Source organism: Triturus cristatus, chromosome 12 (assembly GCF_964204655.1).
Source record: "Triturus cristatus chromosome 12, aTriCri1.1, whole genome shotgun sequence".
In the NCBI taxonomy this organism is placed as follows: Eukaryota; Metazoa; Chordata; class Amphibia; order Caudata; family Salamandridae; genus Triturus; species Triturus cristatus.
Window position 1 is genome coordinate 81,891,700 of NC_140595.1, and position 17,828 is coordinate 81,909,527.

The 17,828-nt window shown below is 48.8% G+C and overlaps 1 protein-coding gene across 3 annotated transcripts in view; it reads right to left on the reverse strand.

Moving 5' to 3' along the window:
- The window catches only part of ZNF687 (zinc finger protein 687), a 238,211-nt gene that overhangs the window by 41,972 nt on the left and 178,411 nt on the right, over window positions 1-17,828 (reverse strand). For all 3 annotated transcript variants that reach the window (XM_085639362.1, XM_085639363.1, XM_085639364.1), the window contains exons 5-6: window positions 15,385-15,547; window positions 13,774-14,121 (exon numbers count right to left, since the gene is read on the reverse strand). In XM_085639362.1, coding sequence (XP_085495488.1) covers window positions 13,774-14,121; window positions 15,385-15,547 — 511 coding nt within the window. The remainder of the gene's footprint in view (window positions 1-13,773; window positions 14,122-15,384; window positions 15,548-17,828) is intronic.

The following is a 17,828-nucleotide window of genomic DNA, read 5'->3' on the forward strand; positions in this document are numbered from 1 at the left end:
AACTAGGTAAATTGCACTGAAGCGGGTCCCACCAGCAGACGTCTGACTGAAGGTCCCTTGCAATTCCATGGAACCAAAACGTGCGCCAGAGGCACCTGCAATCACTGGAAAAATCTTAAGCATTGCTTATTTCAATGCCTCAACCTAACCTTAAACTAGTGTACGCCATAATCCCTGGACATTGTCTAGTTGACAATGTCCAGGGAATTTGCCGCACACTAGTTCCACCTGTGGAATGGAATCAGTCAAGGTTACATAGTAGGGTCTTTGAAACATCAACTGGATAACCTCTCCCTGAAGCGCCAAGGTGTAGACTTAGACTTAAATTGTTTGTGCTTGCACAGAGACTGGTCTTTCGCCTTAGTCTTACTTGAGGATAGCGACCTTGACTTGGGCTGGGAACAGACCCCGATCTTCAAACGAAATTAAAGTCGCTTCTTGTGTTCCCAATTTACAGCTTTGCTTCATGCTCCCTGATGTTAAAAGCATGAATCAAAGTGCTCCCAAGTTCTTCAGGGAGCACTTTGAATCGTGCTTGGAACCCAAGCACTAAAGGCTTGGCGCAGAGGGGTGCCTAAATAAGGCTGCATGTTGCCTTTCTCAGAGAAGGGGCTTCGCCACACACAGTCAGTGGCATCATCAACCAGCACCTGAGCTATGGTGTCTGGAGGACTTTGAAAAGGGAGGAAAATGCGTTTAGAAGTATCGATCGGAAGAACAAGTTACTTAGCTTCGGTAACGCTTTTTCTGGTGGATACAGTATCTGCCTGTGGATTCCTCACCTTGTGAATATCCCCTGCGCCAGCATTCCACAGAACTTTTTTCCCCAGTTCTCTACGCCGACGTCATAATACTTCTGCTCCGCTCGCGACTCCGTATGACGTCACCGGAGCCATAAGAGAGCCACATCGGTGTGATGACGTCAGTTCCACCCATTTTTTCCGTGCCTCCGAGGCGAACAGGTGGACCAACGACAGATTCAAAGTATACACAGTATACAATATTCAATCAAATATACATAGTACATATACAAAAGGAAAGCTAAAGAAAACAAGCATTTCCTACCAATGTACCAGAAAGAGAGAAGCTACTAAGTATAACAACATCTCAAGCAAGACATCTTTTAAGGTATACAAAGGTGGACAACGGGGAGGCGGGTGGGCCAGTGAGGAATCCACAGGCAGATACTGTATCCACCAGAAAAAGCGTTACCGAAGGTAAGTAACTTGTTCTTCTCGTGGATACATCTGCCAGTTGATTCTTCACCTTGTGAATAGATTCCCACAGCAGTCCCACTCCCGGAGGAGGGTGTCCACCTTCCTATACCAAAGAATCTTGCAAGACAGAGCGCGCAAAGTGGCCCTCCCTCCTCATCTCAGAGACCGAGCAATAATGCTTTGCGAAAGTATGGAGGGAGGCCCAAGTCGCGGCTTTACAAATGTCTGCCACAGGAACACCCCTAGCCAAAGCAGAGGTAGAAGACTTCGCTCTAGTTGAATGAGCTCTAATACCCTCGGGAGGAACCTTACCAGCAAGGGCGTAGCAGATCTTGATGGCCAGGATGATCCATCTGGACAGAGTGCGCTTGTGCACAGCTTTTCCTTTAGAATGTCTAACATAGCCCACAAAGAGCTGATCGTCTAAACAAAAGTCTTTCGTTCTGTCCAAGTAAAAGCTCACAGCTCTTTTTGGGTCCAGACGATGAAGTCTTTCCTCCTCCTTGGAGGGATGAGGAGGTGGATAAAAAACAGGGAGAGTAATAGACTGCCGCAGATGAAAGGGAGTAACTACCTTAGGTAGGAAAGCAGCCCTGGTCCTGAGTACCATCCTTTCAGCATGCAAGGATAAAAACGGGGGTTTGAACTAAGAGCTTCAAGCTCACTCACCCTCCTTGCCGAGGTTATGGCTACAAGGAAGACCGTCTTAAAAGACAACAGCCTCAAAGGGCAACTATGAAGGGGGTCAAAAGGGGACCCCATCAAGAAAGTTAAGACAAGATTAAGGTCCCACTGTGGCATTACAAAAGGAGTAGGTGGAAACCTATTAGTATGGCCTTTGATAAATCTTAATACAATAGGAGATTTAAATAAAGACGGCTTATCTGGAAGACACAGAAAAACTGATAAGGCAGACAGATAGCCCTTAACCGTGGCCACAGCACAGCCCTGTTGAGCCAAGGTAAGAGCAAACTGAAGCACATTGGAAAGATGGGCTTTTAAAGGGTCAACGGATCTCTCTCCACACCATTTAACAAACTTAGACCACCTATATGAGTAAATGGACTTGGTGGAGTGTCGCCTGGCCGATAAAATAACATCCACCACATCAGGCGGGAGAGAGAAGGAATTCAGGTTGCCCCGTTCAATCTCCAGGCATGAAGGTGTAAGCTCTGGAGGTGGGGGTGTAGAACCTGCCCCTCTGACTGCGAGAGGAGGCCTGCCCTCAGAGGGAGACGGAGCGGAGGGCACGAGGAGAGGTGGAGAAGATCTGTGTATCACACCCTTCTTGGCAAATCCGGGGCGACCAAAATAACTTGGGCCCGGTCTTGGCGAATCTTCCTCAGAACCCGAGGAATCAAAGGTATGGGAGGAAACACGTAAAGGAGTTGTGAGCCCCAACTCAACTGAAACGCGTCCCCCAACGCCCCCTGCATCGGAAACTGGAGACTGCAGAATGACGGGCAATGCGCGTTCTCGCGGGTGGCAAATAGGTCCATCCGAGGAGTTCCCCACATCCGAAAGACGTGACGAACCACTTCCGGATGAAGCCTCCACTCGTGGCCGGCGGAAAACTGCCGACTGAGACTGTCCGCACGAACGTTCAGCACCCCGGCCAGATAATTTGCCATCAAGCAAATCCAATGATCCTGAACCCAGGACCAAAGCCGTAACGCCTCCCTGCAGAGACGAAACGACCCTACTCCTCCCTGCTTGTTGACATACCACATCGCGGTAGTATTGTCCGTCAGGACTTGAACCGACTGGCCGCGAAGGGAAGGGAGGAAGGCCTTGAGCGCCAAACGAATCGCCCTCAATTCCAGAAGGTTGACGTGAAGCAACCTTTCCTCTGGAGACCAAAGACCCTTGATCTCCAGATTCCCCAGATAAGCACCCCACCCCAGTTATCACCGTGGCCACCGATGGAAGGGCTTTCCTTGATACAGATTGCCCCCCACGCTCCACCAAGATAGATCTGCTGCAGCTTCTCTGGAGATCCTGATCGACTCCCTGAGATCTCCTTTGTGCTGATACCACTGCCTGCGGAGACACCACTGGAGCGCCCTCATGTGCCAGCGTGCATGGTTGACCAACAGAATGCAAGAGGCGAACAGACCGAGCAGACGAAGGACCTTCAGAACTGGAACAACCACTCCATTTTGGAATAAAGGGATCATCCCCTGAATGTCGAGAATTCTTTGAGGAGGAGGAAATGCTCGACACACAGTAGTGTCCAGTACCGCCCCTATGAACAGGTTGCGTTGAGAGCGCACCAAGTGAGATTTGGGCACATTGATTGAAAAGCCCAAGTCGAATAACAGCTGAGATGTTACCTGCAGATGATTCTGCACCATCTCTGGGGCGTTCGCTTTCAGAAGCCAGTCGTCCAGGTATGGAAAAACTGGAATCCCCAACCTCCTGAGATGAGCAGCCACCACTGCCATCACCTTCTTGAAGACTCGAGGTGCGGTAGTAAGACCAAACGGGAGGACCGCAAACTGGTAGTGTTGCGACCCAACCGTAAAACGGAGATACTTCCTGTGCGACTTCAGGATTGGGATGTGGAAATACGCATCCTGCAAGTCGATCGACACCATCCAGTCTCCTTGCTGCAACGCTTGAAGAACCTGTGCAAGGGTCAGCATCTTGAATTTCTCCTGTTTCAGGTAAAAATTCAAGACTCTGAGGTCCAGGATTGGATGCAATCTGCCATCCTTCTTGGGAATCAGGAAATACTGGGAGTAGCATCCCCGACCCCTTTCCTGCTCCGGAACCACCTCTATCGCACCTTTTTGTAACAAAGTAAGAACCTCCTTCTGCAGAAGAAGCAGATGGTCTTCTGAGCAAAAACACTGGCAAGGAGGGTAAGGGGGGAGGAAACTCCCGAAAGGGAAGGGCGTACCCAGTCTCCCAAAGGTCGGTCGTAACAGATTTCCAACCTCGCAGAAAGTGGGACACCCGACCCCCCACAGGTCTCACATGATCTAGGATGGGGGATCTAGGGCTGCTTCCTTGAAGCTTCATTGGGTGCAGAGGAGGCAGAAGATGAAGATGGGTTGCGGCCAGAACCTCTCTGTCCCCTTTGCCTTCCTCTATACGACCTATAAAGGGGATTCTGCTGCTGCTGTTGCTGCTGAGGTTGCCGGAAGGAACGAAATGAGGATCTCCCAAAGCCTCTAAATTTCCTAAGACCAAATCCCTTAGCAGGAGTCTGTAGTCCCAAAGATTTCGCCGTAACCCTGCTATCTTTAAATCTTTGCAAGGCAGAATCAGCCTTTTCGCCAAAAAGTTTTTCTCCATCAAAAGGCAAGTCTACCAAAGTGGCTTGAAAATCAGTAGAGAAGCCAGAAGAACGAAGCCACGCTTGCCTCCTAGTGGCTATCGAAGACCCCATTATCCTTGCCACAGAATCAGCCGTGTCTAGTCCCGACTGAATTACCTGCCTTGCAGCAGCCTGAGTGTCAGTGACCACCTCCATAAAAGAAGCTTTCGCTTCTTTTGGCAGCTTAGGGGCTAATAATTTCATAGAGTCCATCAGTGCATGAACGTAGCGCCCTAGTAAACAAGTGGCATTAGTAGATTTAAGCGCCAGTCTTTTTAGAATCCCTATCCGCAGGAGTCTGAGGGAAGGCGCCTGAAGAATGCTTCGAACATGAAGCTTGCACCACAAGACTTTCTGGAGAAGGGTGGGAAGAAAGAAAACTTGGATCTCCCGGAGCCACCCTATACCTCCTTGCCACTTGTCTGGAGACTGCAGGCAATAGTGGCTTACGCCAAACATCCATTACAGGCTCTAAGATCGCCTCATTAAAAGGCAACAAGGGTTCAACATTCGAAGTTGGTGAATGCAGGACTTCAGTTAGGAGGTTTGGCTTATATTCAGCAGAGGGTAACTGCAAGTCCAGCAACTCTGCGGCCTTCTTGATAACCGAATGATAGGGGGCCAATTCTTGTGGTGGCGAAGACCTAGTCGAAGAATGCTCCCACTCCGGAGTGGTATCAAGACCACTAGCATCCTGAATGCCTTCAAAGTCATCAGAAGATGCATCCACCTCACCTTCTTCCACTTCCTCCCTATAACGCTCCGCTTCCAAGACTGTCTGGGCCTCTCTCCTTGAAAGGATCTGAGGAACCGGCGTCGGCTGCGCCGTACGCGGAGTCAGTGGAACCGAACGTGGAGTCGGCGGCGCCGGAGCCAGAGCCGAAGGAGTTGGCAACGGCGTCGAGGTAGGCTCCGAAGAAGGCCGCTCCAGACGAAGCAGAGATGGATCACCAGATGGCGCCGGAAACTGCCACGAAGGAGCCATCAGCAAAAAGGGCATAAATGGGGCCCGAGCATAATGCTGCAGCACTTTTAAGGTGTATGCCATAGAACCCACGGGACCAGATGGTGCGCCAGATGGGAAGGCAGCCCGTTGAAAAATCCCATACATCGCATTAAGGAAATGCGTTGAATCTGCACCCGGCGCCGGGAACTGCGGATAAGGGATTGATTCTGAATCCGGTCGAGGAGTACCCGGAACCGGAGCCGAAGTGTCCTCAACAGGCGCCGCAGGATCAGCTGGTCCTGGAGAAAGCTCTTTCTCTTGTTCCTGTTCAGCGTCAGAAGCAGAAGACTCCACTGGTGCCGGTGACTGCGCCGGTGACTGATCCGGAGACTGCGCCGGGGACCGCTTCGGCGAAGGCGACCTCTCTGGAGACCTCCTAGGAGATGGAGAAGGAGATACAACATCCTTACTTCGACGTCGAGGCGACGGCGATCTCGAAGTCTCACTCCTCGAGGACCGGCGCCGAGAGCTATGCTTCCTCTTCTTGTGATGTTTCTTCGACTTCAAAGAGTGCGAAGGCGATGACTCCGGCCTCGATTTCTGCTTCTTTCTACCTCTTCTTTCCTTCTTTGCTTTGGCCATGAAGAGTTTCGCCTCTCTCTCCTTCAGGGCCTTGGGGTCATTCTTCTGCAGCTGGAACAGTCCTCCACGTCGTGGTCAGAAGAAAGACACCACAAACAATCCTCATGGGGGTCAGTCATTGACATGTGGCCCCCACATTCCCTACAAGGTTTGAAACCTGACTTCCTCGTCGAAGACATGGTGAATCCAGAAACAATAACCCACTACAAGACTACAAAGTAGCAGGAGAGTGCTGGAAAACCGTTACGCGTCGACGGCGCGGAAAAAAGGGAACTGACGTCATCACGCCGACGTGGCTCTCTTATGGCTCCGGTGATGTCATATGGAGTCGCGAGCGGAGCCGAAGTATTATGACGTCCACGTCGGCGTAGAGAGCTGGGGAAAAAAGTTCCGTGGAATGCTGGCGCAGGGGATATTCACAAGGTGAGGAATCCACTGGCAGATGTATCCATCAGAAGGAATATGCTACTTACCAGTATGCATCTGTTCTTGGCATGTAGAGCTGCAGAGTTGTACACTTAGCATAGATCGCCATCTGGTGTTGGGCCCGGATGTTTGCAGTTTGTTTTTCTTCTTGGACAGTCTTTGGAAGTCACGAGTTTGGTGACTCCTCCTTCGGTCCGTACTGCGCATGGGCTTCGGCTCCATCCTCAGATTGTTTTTCGCCAACAGGGAAATGATGGAGCTTGGTAATCACAGTGAGAAACCCATGTGTGTAGTATCTAAATAAGATGTACTGGAACGGATACAGGTAGCCGGGGAGGCGGGTGGGCGTGTACAACTCTGCAGCTCTACATGCCAAGAACAGATGCATACTGGTAAGTAGCATATTCCGTTCGAGGCATATGAGCTGCAGATTGTACACTTAGCATAGATTATATAGCAGTACCCAACCCTAGCGGCGACCACCGGTATCCGTTGCAGTGGTTTGAAATAGTGTCTTTAGTACAGCCTGGCCCACTCTAGCTTGCTGCTTGGAATGCACATCTACACAGTAATGTTTTGTGAAGGTGTGCGGTGTAGACCATGTGGCTGCTTTGCAGATGTCATCTAAGGGTATATTCCCTAGAAAGGCCATAGAAGCCCCTAACTTTCTTGTAGAATGGGCTTTAGGCGGAACAGATAATGTTCTTTTAGCCTTTTGGTAGCAAATCTGTATGCATTTTACAATCCACCTAGCTATCCCTGATTTAGAAATGGGGTTGCCTTTATGTGGTGGAGAGAAGGAGACGAACAATTGTTTAGTCTTCCTGAAGGGTTGCGTTCTTTGTATGTAGTATAGCAAGGCCCTTTTTACATCGAGTGTGTGTAAGGCTCTTTCTGCAACAGATTGAGGTTGCGAGAAGAAGACAGGTAATTCCACCGATTGATTGAGATGAAAGGGGGAAATGACCTTGGGCAGGAACTTCGGATTTGTGCGAAGTATGACCTTGCTGTGATGTATTTGTATGAAGGGTTCTTGTATAGTGAACGCTTGTATTTCACCAACCCTTCTAAGGGAAGTGATAGCTACGAGAAAAGCTGTTTTCCAGGTGAGAAACTGTAGCTCGCATTTATGCATTGGTTCGAAGGGCGGACCCATTAGTCGTGTAAGAACTAAATTTAGGTTCCATACAGGGGAAGGTGGTGCCCTGGGAGGAATTACTCGTTTAAGGCCTTCCATGAAGGCTTTAATAGCGGGCACTCTGAAGAGAGATAAATGCTGTCTGTTTTGTAGATAAGCAGCGATCGCTGCTAGGTGTAGGCGTATGGATGAATATGCCAGGTTACACCTGGGAAGATGGAGCAGATAGCATAAGATGTGCTGTATGGATGCATCTAAAGGGTTGATTGTATTGTTACGGCAGTAAATAACAAATCTTTTCCACTTTGCGGCATAACATGCTCTAGTGGTAGGACGTCTGGCTTCCATGATGATGTTCATGCAATCAGGGGGAAGGTTAAGGTATCCGAATTCTAGGATTTCAGGAGCCAGATCGCCAGGTTGAGCTGAGCTGGGTCCGGGTGCCTGATTTCTCCATGGTTCTGGGTTAGGAGGCATGGGGATAGGTGCAGTCTTTGATGTGGTACCACTGATAGTTGTAGTAGCGTGGTGTACCACGGCTGCCTGGCCCACGTCGGAGCTACCAGAATGAGTGTGAGGGAGTGCTGTTGTAGCTTCCTGACCACTAATGGAATTAGTGGGAGAGGTGGAAAGGCGTATGCAAATCTGCCTGACCAGTTCATCCATATCGCATTGCCCTTGGACAATGGGTGTGGGTATCTGGCGGCGAAGCTTGGGCATTTTTTGTTTTCGTGGGTGGCGAAGAGGTCTATCTGAGGATGCCCCCACTGTTGGAAGAATGGTTGAAGAACTTGCGGATGCAGTTCCCATTCGTGTAGTTGTTGCGTTTGTCTGCTGAGCAGATCTGCCATGGTGTTTTGTACGCCTGGAACGTGTTGTGCCAGGAGAAAGATGTTTTGGGGAATTGCCCGTCTCCATATGCTCTGGGCTAAGCGGGAGAGCTGGGGAGAGTGTATCCCCCCCCTGTTTTTGGATATAATACATTGCAGTCATGTTGTCTGTGCGAATGAGGACTGCTTTGCCCGAAATCTGTTTTTGGAAAGATTTTAGGGCTAGAAAGATCGCCAAGAGCTCCAGATGGTTGATGTGGAGCAATTTTTGCTGTGGCGTCCATAGACCTTGCATTGTGAGGTGTAGGAGGTGCGCTCCCCAGCCGGAGAGCGATGCGTCCGCTGTTAGAATCACCTGAGGAACCGGGTCCAGGAACGGCCGCCCTTTTGAAAGGTTTGTGGTGTTCCACCACTGCAGAGAGTGATGTGTGCGGCCGTCCACCAACACCAGATCCGTCAGCTGACCCTGGGCCTGGTTCCACTGTTGTGCTAGGCACTCTTGAAGTGGACGCATGTGTAGTCTTGCATGGGGCACTATAAAGATGCAAGACGCCATCATTCCTATGAGCTTCATGAACACTCTTGCTGGAAGAGAGTGTTGGGGAAGGAATGTTTTGCGTAAGGCTTGAATGCTTGTGATTCTGGCTGTGTTTGGATAGGCAATACCTTTGGAGGGGTCTATAGTGGCCCCGAGGTATTGCTTTGTGTGAGATGGTATGAGGTGGGACTTTTGGTAGTTCACCGTGAAGCCTAGTTGGTGGAGCAGTTGGACGGTGCTGTTTGTATGCTGCACGCATTGATGGTAAGACGCGGCTTTTATCAGCCAGTCGTCTAAGTAAGGGAAGACGTGAATGTGTTGACGTCTGAGGTGTGCTGCTACTACCGCTAGGCATTTGGTAAACACCCGTGGTGCGGTGGTGACCCCGAAGGGGAGAACCGTGAATTGGTAATGTTGCCCGTCCACCACGAACCTGAGGTATTTCCTGTGAGAGGGGTGTATTGGAATGTGAAAGTATGCGTCTTTCAGATCCAATGTTGTGAGAAAATCTCCCTGACAGAGGAGCGGGAAGACTTGTTGTAGGGTGACCATATGGAAATGGTCTGAATGTATGTAGGCATTTAGAGGCCGGAGGTCCAGAATGGGCCTGAGGGTCCCGTCTTTCTTTGGTATTAGGAAATATAGGGAGTAAACCCCTAGATTTTGCTGATTGATGGGGACCTGCTCTATAGCGTGTTTTTGGAGGAGGGAGAGTACCTCCTGTTTGAGCAGTGTGGAATGTTCTTGAGACATTGGGCGGTGCCTTGGTGGGATATTGGGTGGGGTAGATGTTAGCTCGAGACAGTACCCTGACCGAATGATTTGGGTCACCCATTTGTCCGATGTTATGGACTCCCATGCGTGGATAAAGTTTTGTAGTCTGCCCCCGACCGGAGTGGAATGGTCTGGGGGGAGCGGAGGGAAGTCATTGTGTGGGCGGGGTGGCAGAACGGGTGTTGTTAGTTTTGCCCCTGCCCTTATTGTTGTTGCCTCTGTAACCACCCCTTTGGTTGCCCTTTGAAAAGGTATTTTGAGGAGGGGATTTGTAGGAGGTAGAGGTGCTATCGGTGGAGAAGCCTCTGCCTGTGCCACGAAAGGAGGAGCGTCGAAAGGAACGTTTAGACGCTTGTGTTTTGAGTGCCCCCATAGACTTTGCTGTGTCTGTGTCCTTTTTCATCTTTTCCAACGCTTCGTCTACCTTGGGCCCAAAGAGCGTTTGTTGGTCAAAGGGGTGATTGAGTATGGACGCCTGGACTTCAGGCTTAAACCCTGAGATCCTGAGCCAGGCATGGCGACGAAGCAGGACACTGGTATTTATGGCTCTAGAAGCAGTGTCGGCTGCATCGAGGGCACACTTAATGGAGGTGTTTGTAATGAGTTTACCCTCCTGTATTAGCTCATGAGCCCTACGCTTGTGTTTCTCGGGGAGGTACTGCATAAGAGCCTCAAGTTCATCGTAGTGTGCTCTGTCATAGCGCGCAAGTAGCGCTTGTGTGTTTGCAATGCGCCACATGTTTGCAGCTTGAGAGGCGGTGCGCTTGCCAGACGCGTCTAGGAGTTTGGATTCCTTGTCTGGCGGTGGGGCTTCTCCTGAGGACTGGGAGTTAGCCCGCTTTCTAGCTGTAGAGACAACTAGGGAATCTAAGGGAGCAGGGCCCTTAATGTATGCAGGGTCTGTGGGTGCCGCCTTATACTTTTTCTCTATTCTAGGGTTTAGTACCCTGGCCCTGACAGGGTCTTTGAACACCTCTGCGGCATGCTTGGTGACACCCTTAAGCATGGGTAAGATAGAGGTGGATTTGTCCTGTATGTCGAATGTATCCAGTAAGAAGTCGTCTTCCACTGGTTCAGTGTGCATGTCCACCCCATGGTAGTGTGCTGCTCTCTGCACTAAATGATGGAACCCTAAGGAGTCCTCTGGAGGAGACAGCCTGGATGGGTATAGGTCGTCCTGAGGAATATCGGGTACATCAGGGTTATTGTAATCCTCCCACGGGTCTGGGGTCCCTGGTGGAGTGGGATCCATTGGGGCGTCCGCCGGATAATTGTCCGGGTCCCCGTCGTCCGGATCTGGGGACGGGGCCGGAGAGTAGTGAGGTAAAGGTGGCGGAGACCTGGGAGGGGGAGGGGGTGGAGGAGGTGGAGGTGGTGGTAGTGGGGAGGGCACTCTGAGGGGAGAAGTAGCAGAGTCCTTCCGGAGGAGCCGGAGTATCAAGGCGTCTTTTCTTGATAATTAAAGTCAATAGTCCAGTCTTTGGATCTTTGGACAGTGTCTTTTGTAGAGGGTCTGGTGTAAACAGAGCCAGTGGCGTCGAATCGTCCGTCGGCACCGGTGATTTCGGAACCGAGGACTTCGATGGTTTGTGTGCGCCATGCTTTTTTGGGGCCTCCGGTTTTTTCGGCGTCGGAGCGTCGGTGCCGACAGATTTATGTTTGTGTTTGGTCGGCACCGAGAGTCCAGGCTTCGGCACCGGTGGCTTCGGAGTCGAGCTGGATATTGCTTTCTTCGGTGCCGGATGCTGTTTTTCGGCACCGGGCGTCGGCTGGCTCGATCCCGAGCTGCCGTGAGACTTTGGATGCTTCGACACCGAGCCCGAAGGTGGGGTGATCGAAGCTTTGGTCTTGGTTTTGCCCAGGCCGGCAGGCGAGGGAGTAACCTGAGTCTCTTTGGTTTTGGGCGCGGGGGTGGGAGGGGGCACAGTACTCACAGCCCGCTGCGCCGGTGTGATGTCCTCCACGTCGGAGTCGTCGGCCTCGGAAGCGCTGACGACGTCTTCTTCCTGCTCGGTGTGTGTTTGCCCCGAAGCTTCGGCGCCGTCTCCGAAGATGTCCGGTGGAGCTGCAGACGATGAGTGCGCCATGGTGCGTCGAGCTTTTCGATCCCGGATGGTTTTCTTCGATCGAAAAGACTTACAGGCGGGGCAGTCTCTGGCCTCGTGTTCTGGAGAGAGGCAAAGATTACACACCTGATGGAGGTCGGTGTGGGGAAATTTAGACCCACATTTTGGGCACTTTTTGAACGGAGTCCTTTCCATCGGCCGGGACCGGAGTCGAGGAGGGCCCGAAGGCCGGTGCCGATGTACGGGATGGAGAAAGTGCCGCTTCGAGAGATGAAGATGATGATGAAGAAGCTCGAAGAAACGAGGATTTTCCGTCGAGGCTGGAACCGTAGAAGTTCGAAGCCGGAGCACGAAGTATCACATCCGAGCCCGATGGCGGAAAAAAACAATCTGAGGATGGAGCCGAAGCCCATGCGCAGTACGGACCGAAGGAGGAGTCACCAAACTCGTGACTTCCAAAGACTGTCCAAGAAGAAAAACAAACTGCAAACATCCGGGCCCAACACCAGATGGCGATCTATGCTAAGTGTACAATCTGCAGCTCATATGCCTCGAACACATACTTCCTCATTAAAAGTAGAAGCCTAAAGTAAAAGCTTTGGAAACCAGATACAATGCTGACCCAACTCCTAGAATGCAGAAAAATGCACAGCAGAACAATCTGGAAGCGATTTATGCTGCAAACCTAACCCTTTCCAAACTTTCCAATGTATGTAAAACAACACACTGGGTCAAAAAATCCACAGTATGGGATAGAACAGAAAAAAACAAAAAATACACAAGGCTCCTGCATATTCACAAGGACACGGTGCAGCCCTGGTTTCATCACATCTGTTGCTTACCCAGAGCGCTAAACTAATGTGGTGCCTAGTGCTAACCTGTTCCCTGAGAGCTGAGGTGTGATGCTTTTTCTCGGGGGGGGGGGGGGGGGGTTATGTATGGGGGGCTGGGGAGAGGGGGACAGAAAGAAGGCTCCTCTGTAATAGCATCTCTGTGGTTTAGGGGACATACCCTATTACTTCTCAACTTGGTTTGCTTGGACCATAATTTCCTTAAATCTCCTTTTCTGTTCCCACAACAACCTGCACACCTTGGTGGTCATAATTATGTGTGGAGGGCCCCAGGGTATCTTACTGGCTGTCGCACAGGTTATGAGTTAACCCCTTGCATGCCCGCCCCTTTCCCCGCCCAGTGCCGCGCCTTCCATTAGCGGGCGGAGTTCATGACGAGCTGGACTCGTCATGGGCACAGCGCCACCGCAGCCCATGACGAGTCCAGCTCGTCATGGGCACTGAAGGGGTTAAGACTCTTCTACAAAGAGCTGCTTTCAGCCAGGAAGGTCCTACCACAGGCCACCCAAAAAAGCTGGTTCATGCTCTACAACTTAGTCATGTGCTGCATGAGCCATAGTGGACTTCATCTCACCAGATGAGGCCCACCGAAAACTGCCCATTTTGGTGGTCAGGACGTACGGTGAAAACAGGAATAGGGAAAACCTTTCTTCATGCCTTGTGCAGCATGTCCAGCCACTGGACTTCCTCCCAGGACTTGCAATGAAAAGGAGAATGAACAGAGGTTGTGGTAGGGATTCGGTGATTGTCCACGTCTCAGATGCGATCACACAATGCACACCCCAATTGTGCATCCATTAATAAATCATTTTAAGACCCTCTTTGTCATTAACAGTTGTACACGTGCCAATCCACAACACAGGAGCAGTTCTGAATTAGATACTCGCCAGAGGGGCAAACAAAAGCAGGCAGGGACACCAGCATGCAGAATCACGTTTATGTGACTTCATTGCCTGTGAAAGTTTAACACACCATGCTCTGAATGAGGCTTGCTCCCACACCTGTTGGTCAAGTTTAACTCACCTTTCCATGCAGTTTCTTCATGTGCAACACATACTCCTCCCGTTCAGGGAACCAGGAGTGACAGGTGCTACAGGTCAAGCCGGGCCCCCTCCTCCTTCTCCTCTTGACGTCTGCCGTTGGCTTCTCTTTGAACTTCCCCTTCCTTATAACCTCCGGGGAGCTGGCACTATCATCGTCTTCAGAAGAGGACAGCTCTTCTTCAGATTCCTTGGAAATAGGCTCCTCGACTGGTTCTGGTTTGGGTGTCAGGAGCTCCACCTCCTTGGCGGGAGGAATAGGAGGCGGCGGAGGAGGGGGAGCAGGTGGGGGTGGAGACTCCTCTACTTTTGGAGTAGTACTATGAGTGGTCTGGAAAAAAACATCACAGTTCAGAGTTATCGAATCACAAACAAGAGAGCACATCCATGTAAGACAGAACTGCTAAGCAATCCAAAAAGGTTATCTGAGTGACTACTCCCCTGTCCTTAGTCTGTGTGTGATGTACAGTAGCTGGTTATTTCCAGTATGTCTTATGAGCATAAGTCAATGTCTAAGGTACTTTCTGCTCGCAGAACAGCTCATGGATTATATGGACGTACAAAGATTCACCGACAGTTGAAGCAGGCAATATTGTGAGGGCTCGGCAGAAAAAGGCCCACTGTTCCTTGTGGGTTGACGCATGTAATTACTAAGTATATTGAGATTGACCAAAGTAAAAATAGTTTTAAGAAACTTTAGTCAGTTAAAATTACCATTACATGCACACCTCACTTTTAAATACAATACTTTGATATCCGATAATCCTGAACAACAAAGTGCCAGATTCATTCAAAATAAGGAAGAGCTCAGCCGGATAAGACATGAGCCGGTCAGAGTTCTGTAGCCAGCAGGAAGGTTCTCCAATGAACGTTTGGAGTATCAGTCTGCATAAATAGAAGAATAGTCCTACCATGTAGTTCCAGTGAGAATGATTTAACCACATGCATAACTTCTTTATTTAGGGTCTACAGCTGATTCAACGTTTGGCAATTCTCTGATCTGTGTAATATTTTTGTAACCTTAACAACAGCTTTTGCATTAGGTAACCAAGTAATAAAACAGCTGTATGCGGCATTAGATTTATTTACCACGAAGGATATCGCTGCTGTCTGAAACCCAAGTGTGCAAGCTCGGCCTCAACTTGCGGTCTAAAGCTGCTGTCATACACCGAGATGGCAAGTCATCTTTGACCTGAGACACATCTGTGCTGTCTAGTCTAAGGGCTGTCATGGGAACTGTGTTCAGTTCTACTGGTTAAACGTGTAGGTCTAGAGCCAGAGGCTCAAAGTCTAAATCCATGTTCGCCCTCTGATCCTCTGTGTGGAAGTGGATAGAGCTGTTCAAAGAGAAAGCTCAGAAACACTGATTTAATGGCTGTGATCTCAGCAATGCACAATCATACTTTTGAGGTAGACCAAACACCATTCTCCACGTTAACAACCATTGGTATCTTTTACATGTACATACAACATTGAAGAATAATTGGCCTGGTCATACTGCTTAAGCTTTTCATGCCTTGAATGCATATGCCCGGTCTACCACCTGGTTTATGCACCAGAAGTTTAAATGTGATCCAATAAAACCCAATCATACCTTCATGTGCTCCAGCATGGTGCGTTTCTGTGCAAAGAGAAGAGGGCAGTCAGGACATTTGAAGACGCTGACCCTCTGGTTCACCAGATGCTGATCGAAGTGCGATGAGAGTAGGGGTTTGTGGGTAAAGACGGTGTCACACATTGCACACTTATAAATCATCCTACAGAGGCAGGATTAAATGGAAAGCATCATTTCAACAGTTTTCATATTCTTCTTTTAAAAGGTTCACCCTAAAAAAACATTTCACACAGTTATGTAAATAAAATGGAAAGGAGATGCCTGCCACAAACACAACATGGGCTGTGCAAAAATCTGAGGAGTACATCTGAAAGACCAGCAAGGTTTGGGAGAACAGCTACTGTGACTGACACTATCCTCAGTCCTACTGGACTTTCGAAAGTCACAGGCCTGTGGGAAATCTTTCAAATTGCTTCAAAGCTACACCACTTCAGAATAATGTGGAAAGAAACGTTACTTAGCCTGTAAGCATCGGTTTGTAGCCTGCAGTGCAGTCGAATCACATGCCCTGCCATCTAGTCTTGGGTTTGGACGTCTGCAAGTCGTTTTTTCTTCAGAGAAACTCTTTTGAGTCACAAAATCTACTGTGACTCCTCTCTTAGTTGGCAGTGCACATAGGCACCAAACCTATGTTAGATTTGTTTCCACACAGCAGCTGAGAGTAGTATGGAGAGGTGAGTAAAAAAACATCATGTGCATTGGGAAAGGAAGTTATTTAGCAAAGGACGAAAACTGATCTTTAGAACAGATGTGACTACTGTTCAGAAGAAGAATTTGTAGTTTTACACACCTACAATCAATTGATGTCAACAACCTTAAGAACAAGCATTAGCATAGCCAATAGGTCTCGCCTTTGAGACTTTGTGTTTAGGCCGAATTGTTGGCTATGTTGTAGAGTATTGTTGCTGCTGTGCATTATGTTGAAAAGTTATAATAAGAAGTGTTAATTATTTTTGTTATTTTTATAGAAATGAAGATGACATATATATAACTGAAAATCTTAATTAAAAAAGATTTTAATGAAAAAATGTCTATTTTTTGTACTTGTATGTGGTGTGTAATTATGAGGCATTTCGTGGTATTATTTATAGTGTATGTAGCATTGAATGTAGTGTTTTTATGTAGCATATAATTATGCGTCACTGAGTGGTAGCGTATGTTGCATTGAATGTAGTGTAATTATGTTGTATATAATTATGTGGTACTGAGTGGTATTGTGTGATGTCTATGTTGTATTTAGTAGTGTTTAATTATGTGGTGCGTAATTATGTGGCATTTAGTGTTTGGAGTGTATGTTGCATTGAGTGCAGTTTAATTATGTAGCATTTAATTATGTGGCAGTGTGTGGTATTATGTGGTGTGTATTCATTTTGCAATGAGCAGAGTGTAAATATGTGGTGTGTAATGATATGGTACTTAGTGGTATTATGTGTATGTATGTTGCACTGAGTAGAGTGTAAATATGTGGTGTGTAATTATGTGGTCACTAAGTGTTATTATATCGAGTGTGTTTATGTTGTGCTGATTAGAGTGTAATTATGTGCTGTGTAAATATGTGGCAGTGAGCGGTAACATGTGGAGCGTATTTAAGTTGCATTGATTAGTGTAATTATGTGTCTTGTAATTATGTGTTATTTAGTGGTATGTGCAGTGCGTTGAAGGTGCATTGAGCAGATTGTAATTATGTGCCTTGTAATTATGTGGTACTGAGTGGTAATTTGTGGAGTGTATTTAAGTTGTTTGAGTATAGTGTAATTATGTGGCTTGTAATTATGTGGTATTTAGTGGTATGTGTAGTGTACTCACATTCAACTACAATAATGGCTCGCTATACCTGGAATTCACTGCGGCTGTCCCTCGGAGGAAATTCCTGCCGGTCAAACTCCTCCTCCTGAAAGCCAACATCCAATACTCCATGCTATACCCAGAGAGTCTTGCACGACGGCAAGCAACATATATTCCAGACTCCCAAACAAGTATTCAATTTCATTAGGAAGCACCCATGAAGAGAGAAACCAAGCCCTGGCATGAGGAACCCGCCGCGATACCGAAATGATTCTGAATAGGGATGTGCTGGCATCCCGCAAGAGGACAGTTGGGAACCTCCACCCTAGCGCCTCACCATATACGCATTTCTAGGGCCCCTCGGACGCACTGCACAGTCACACAAACCAGAAGTGCACATGGAGGTGCCAAGCAAGCCTCTTGGCGCTGTTCATCCCGCGGGCAGTGAAGAGCAAAGCCCACTCCATAGATAGTGACTGCAATGTGCCGCAAGTCACAAGAACAACACTCTCCAACCATCGCCTGACATCTCTAGTGGTGGCGAAGAGCACAACAAACTCACATTATTTCTTTCTTTGTCTCTTGTAAATTACCGCCGCGGCTCAGAAGCGAAGCAAGGTGCCGGACTGTATGATAAA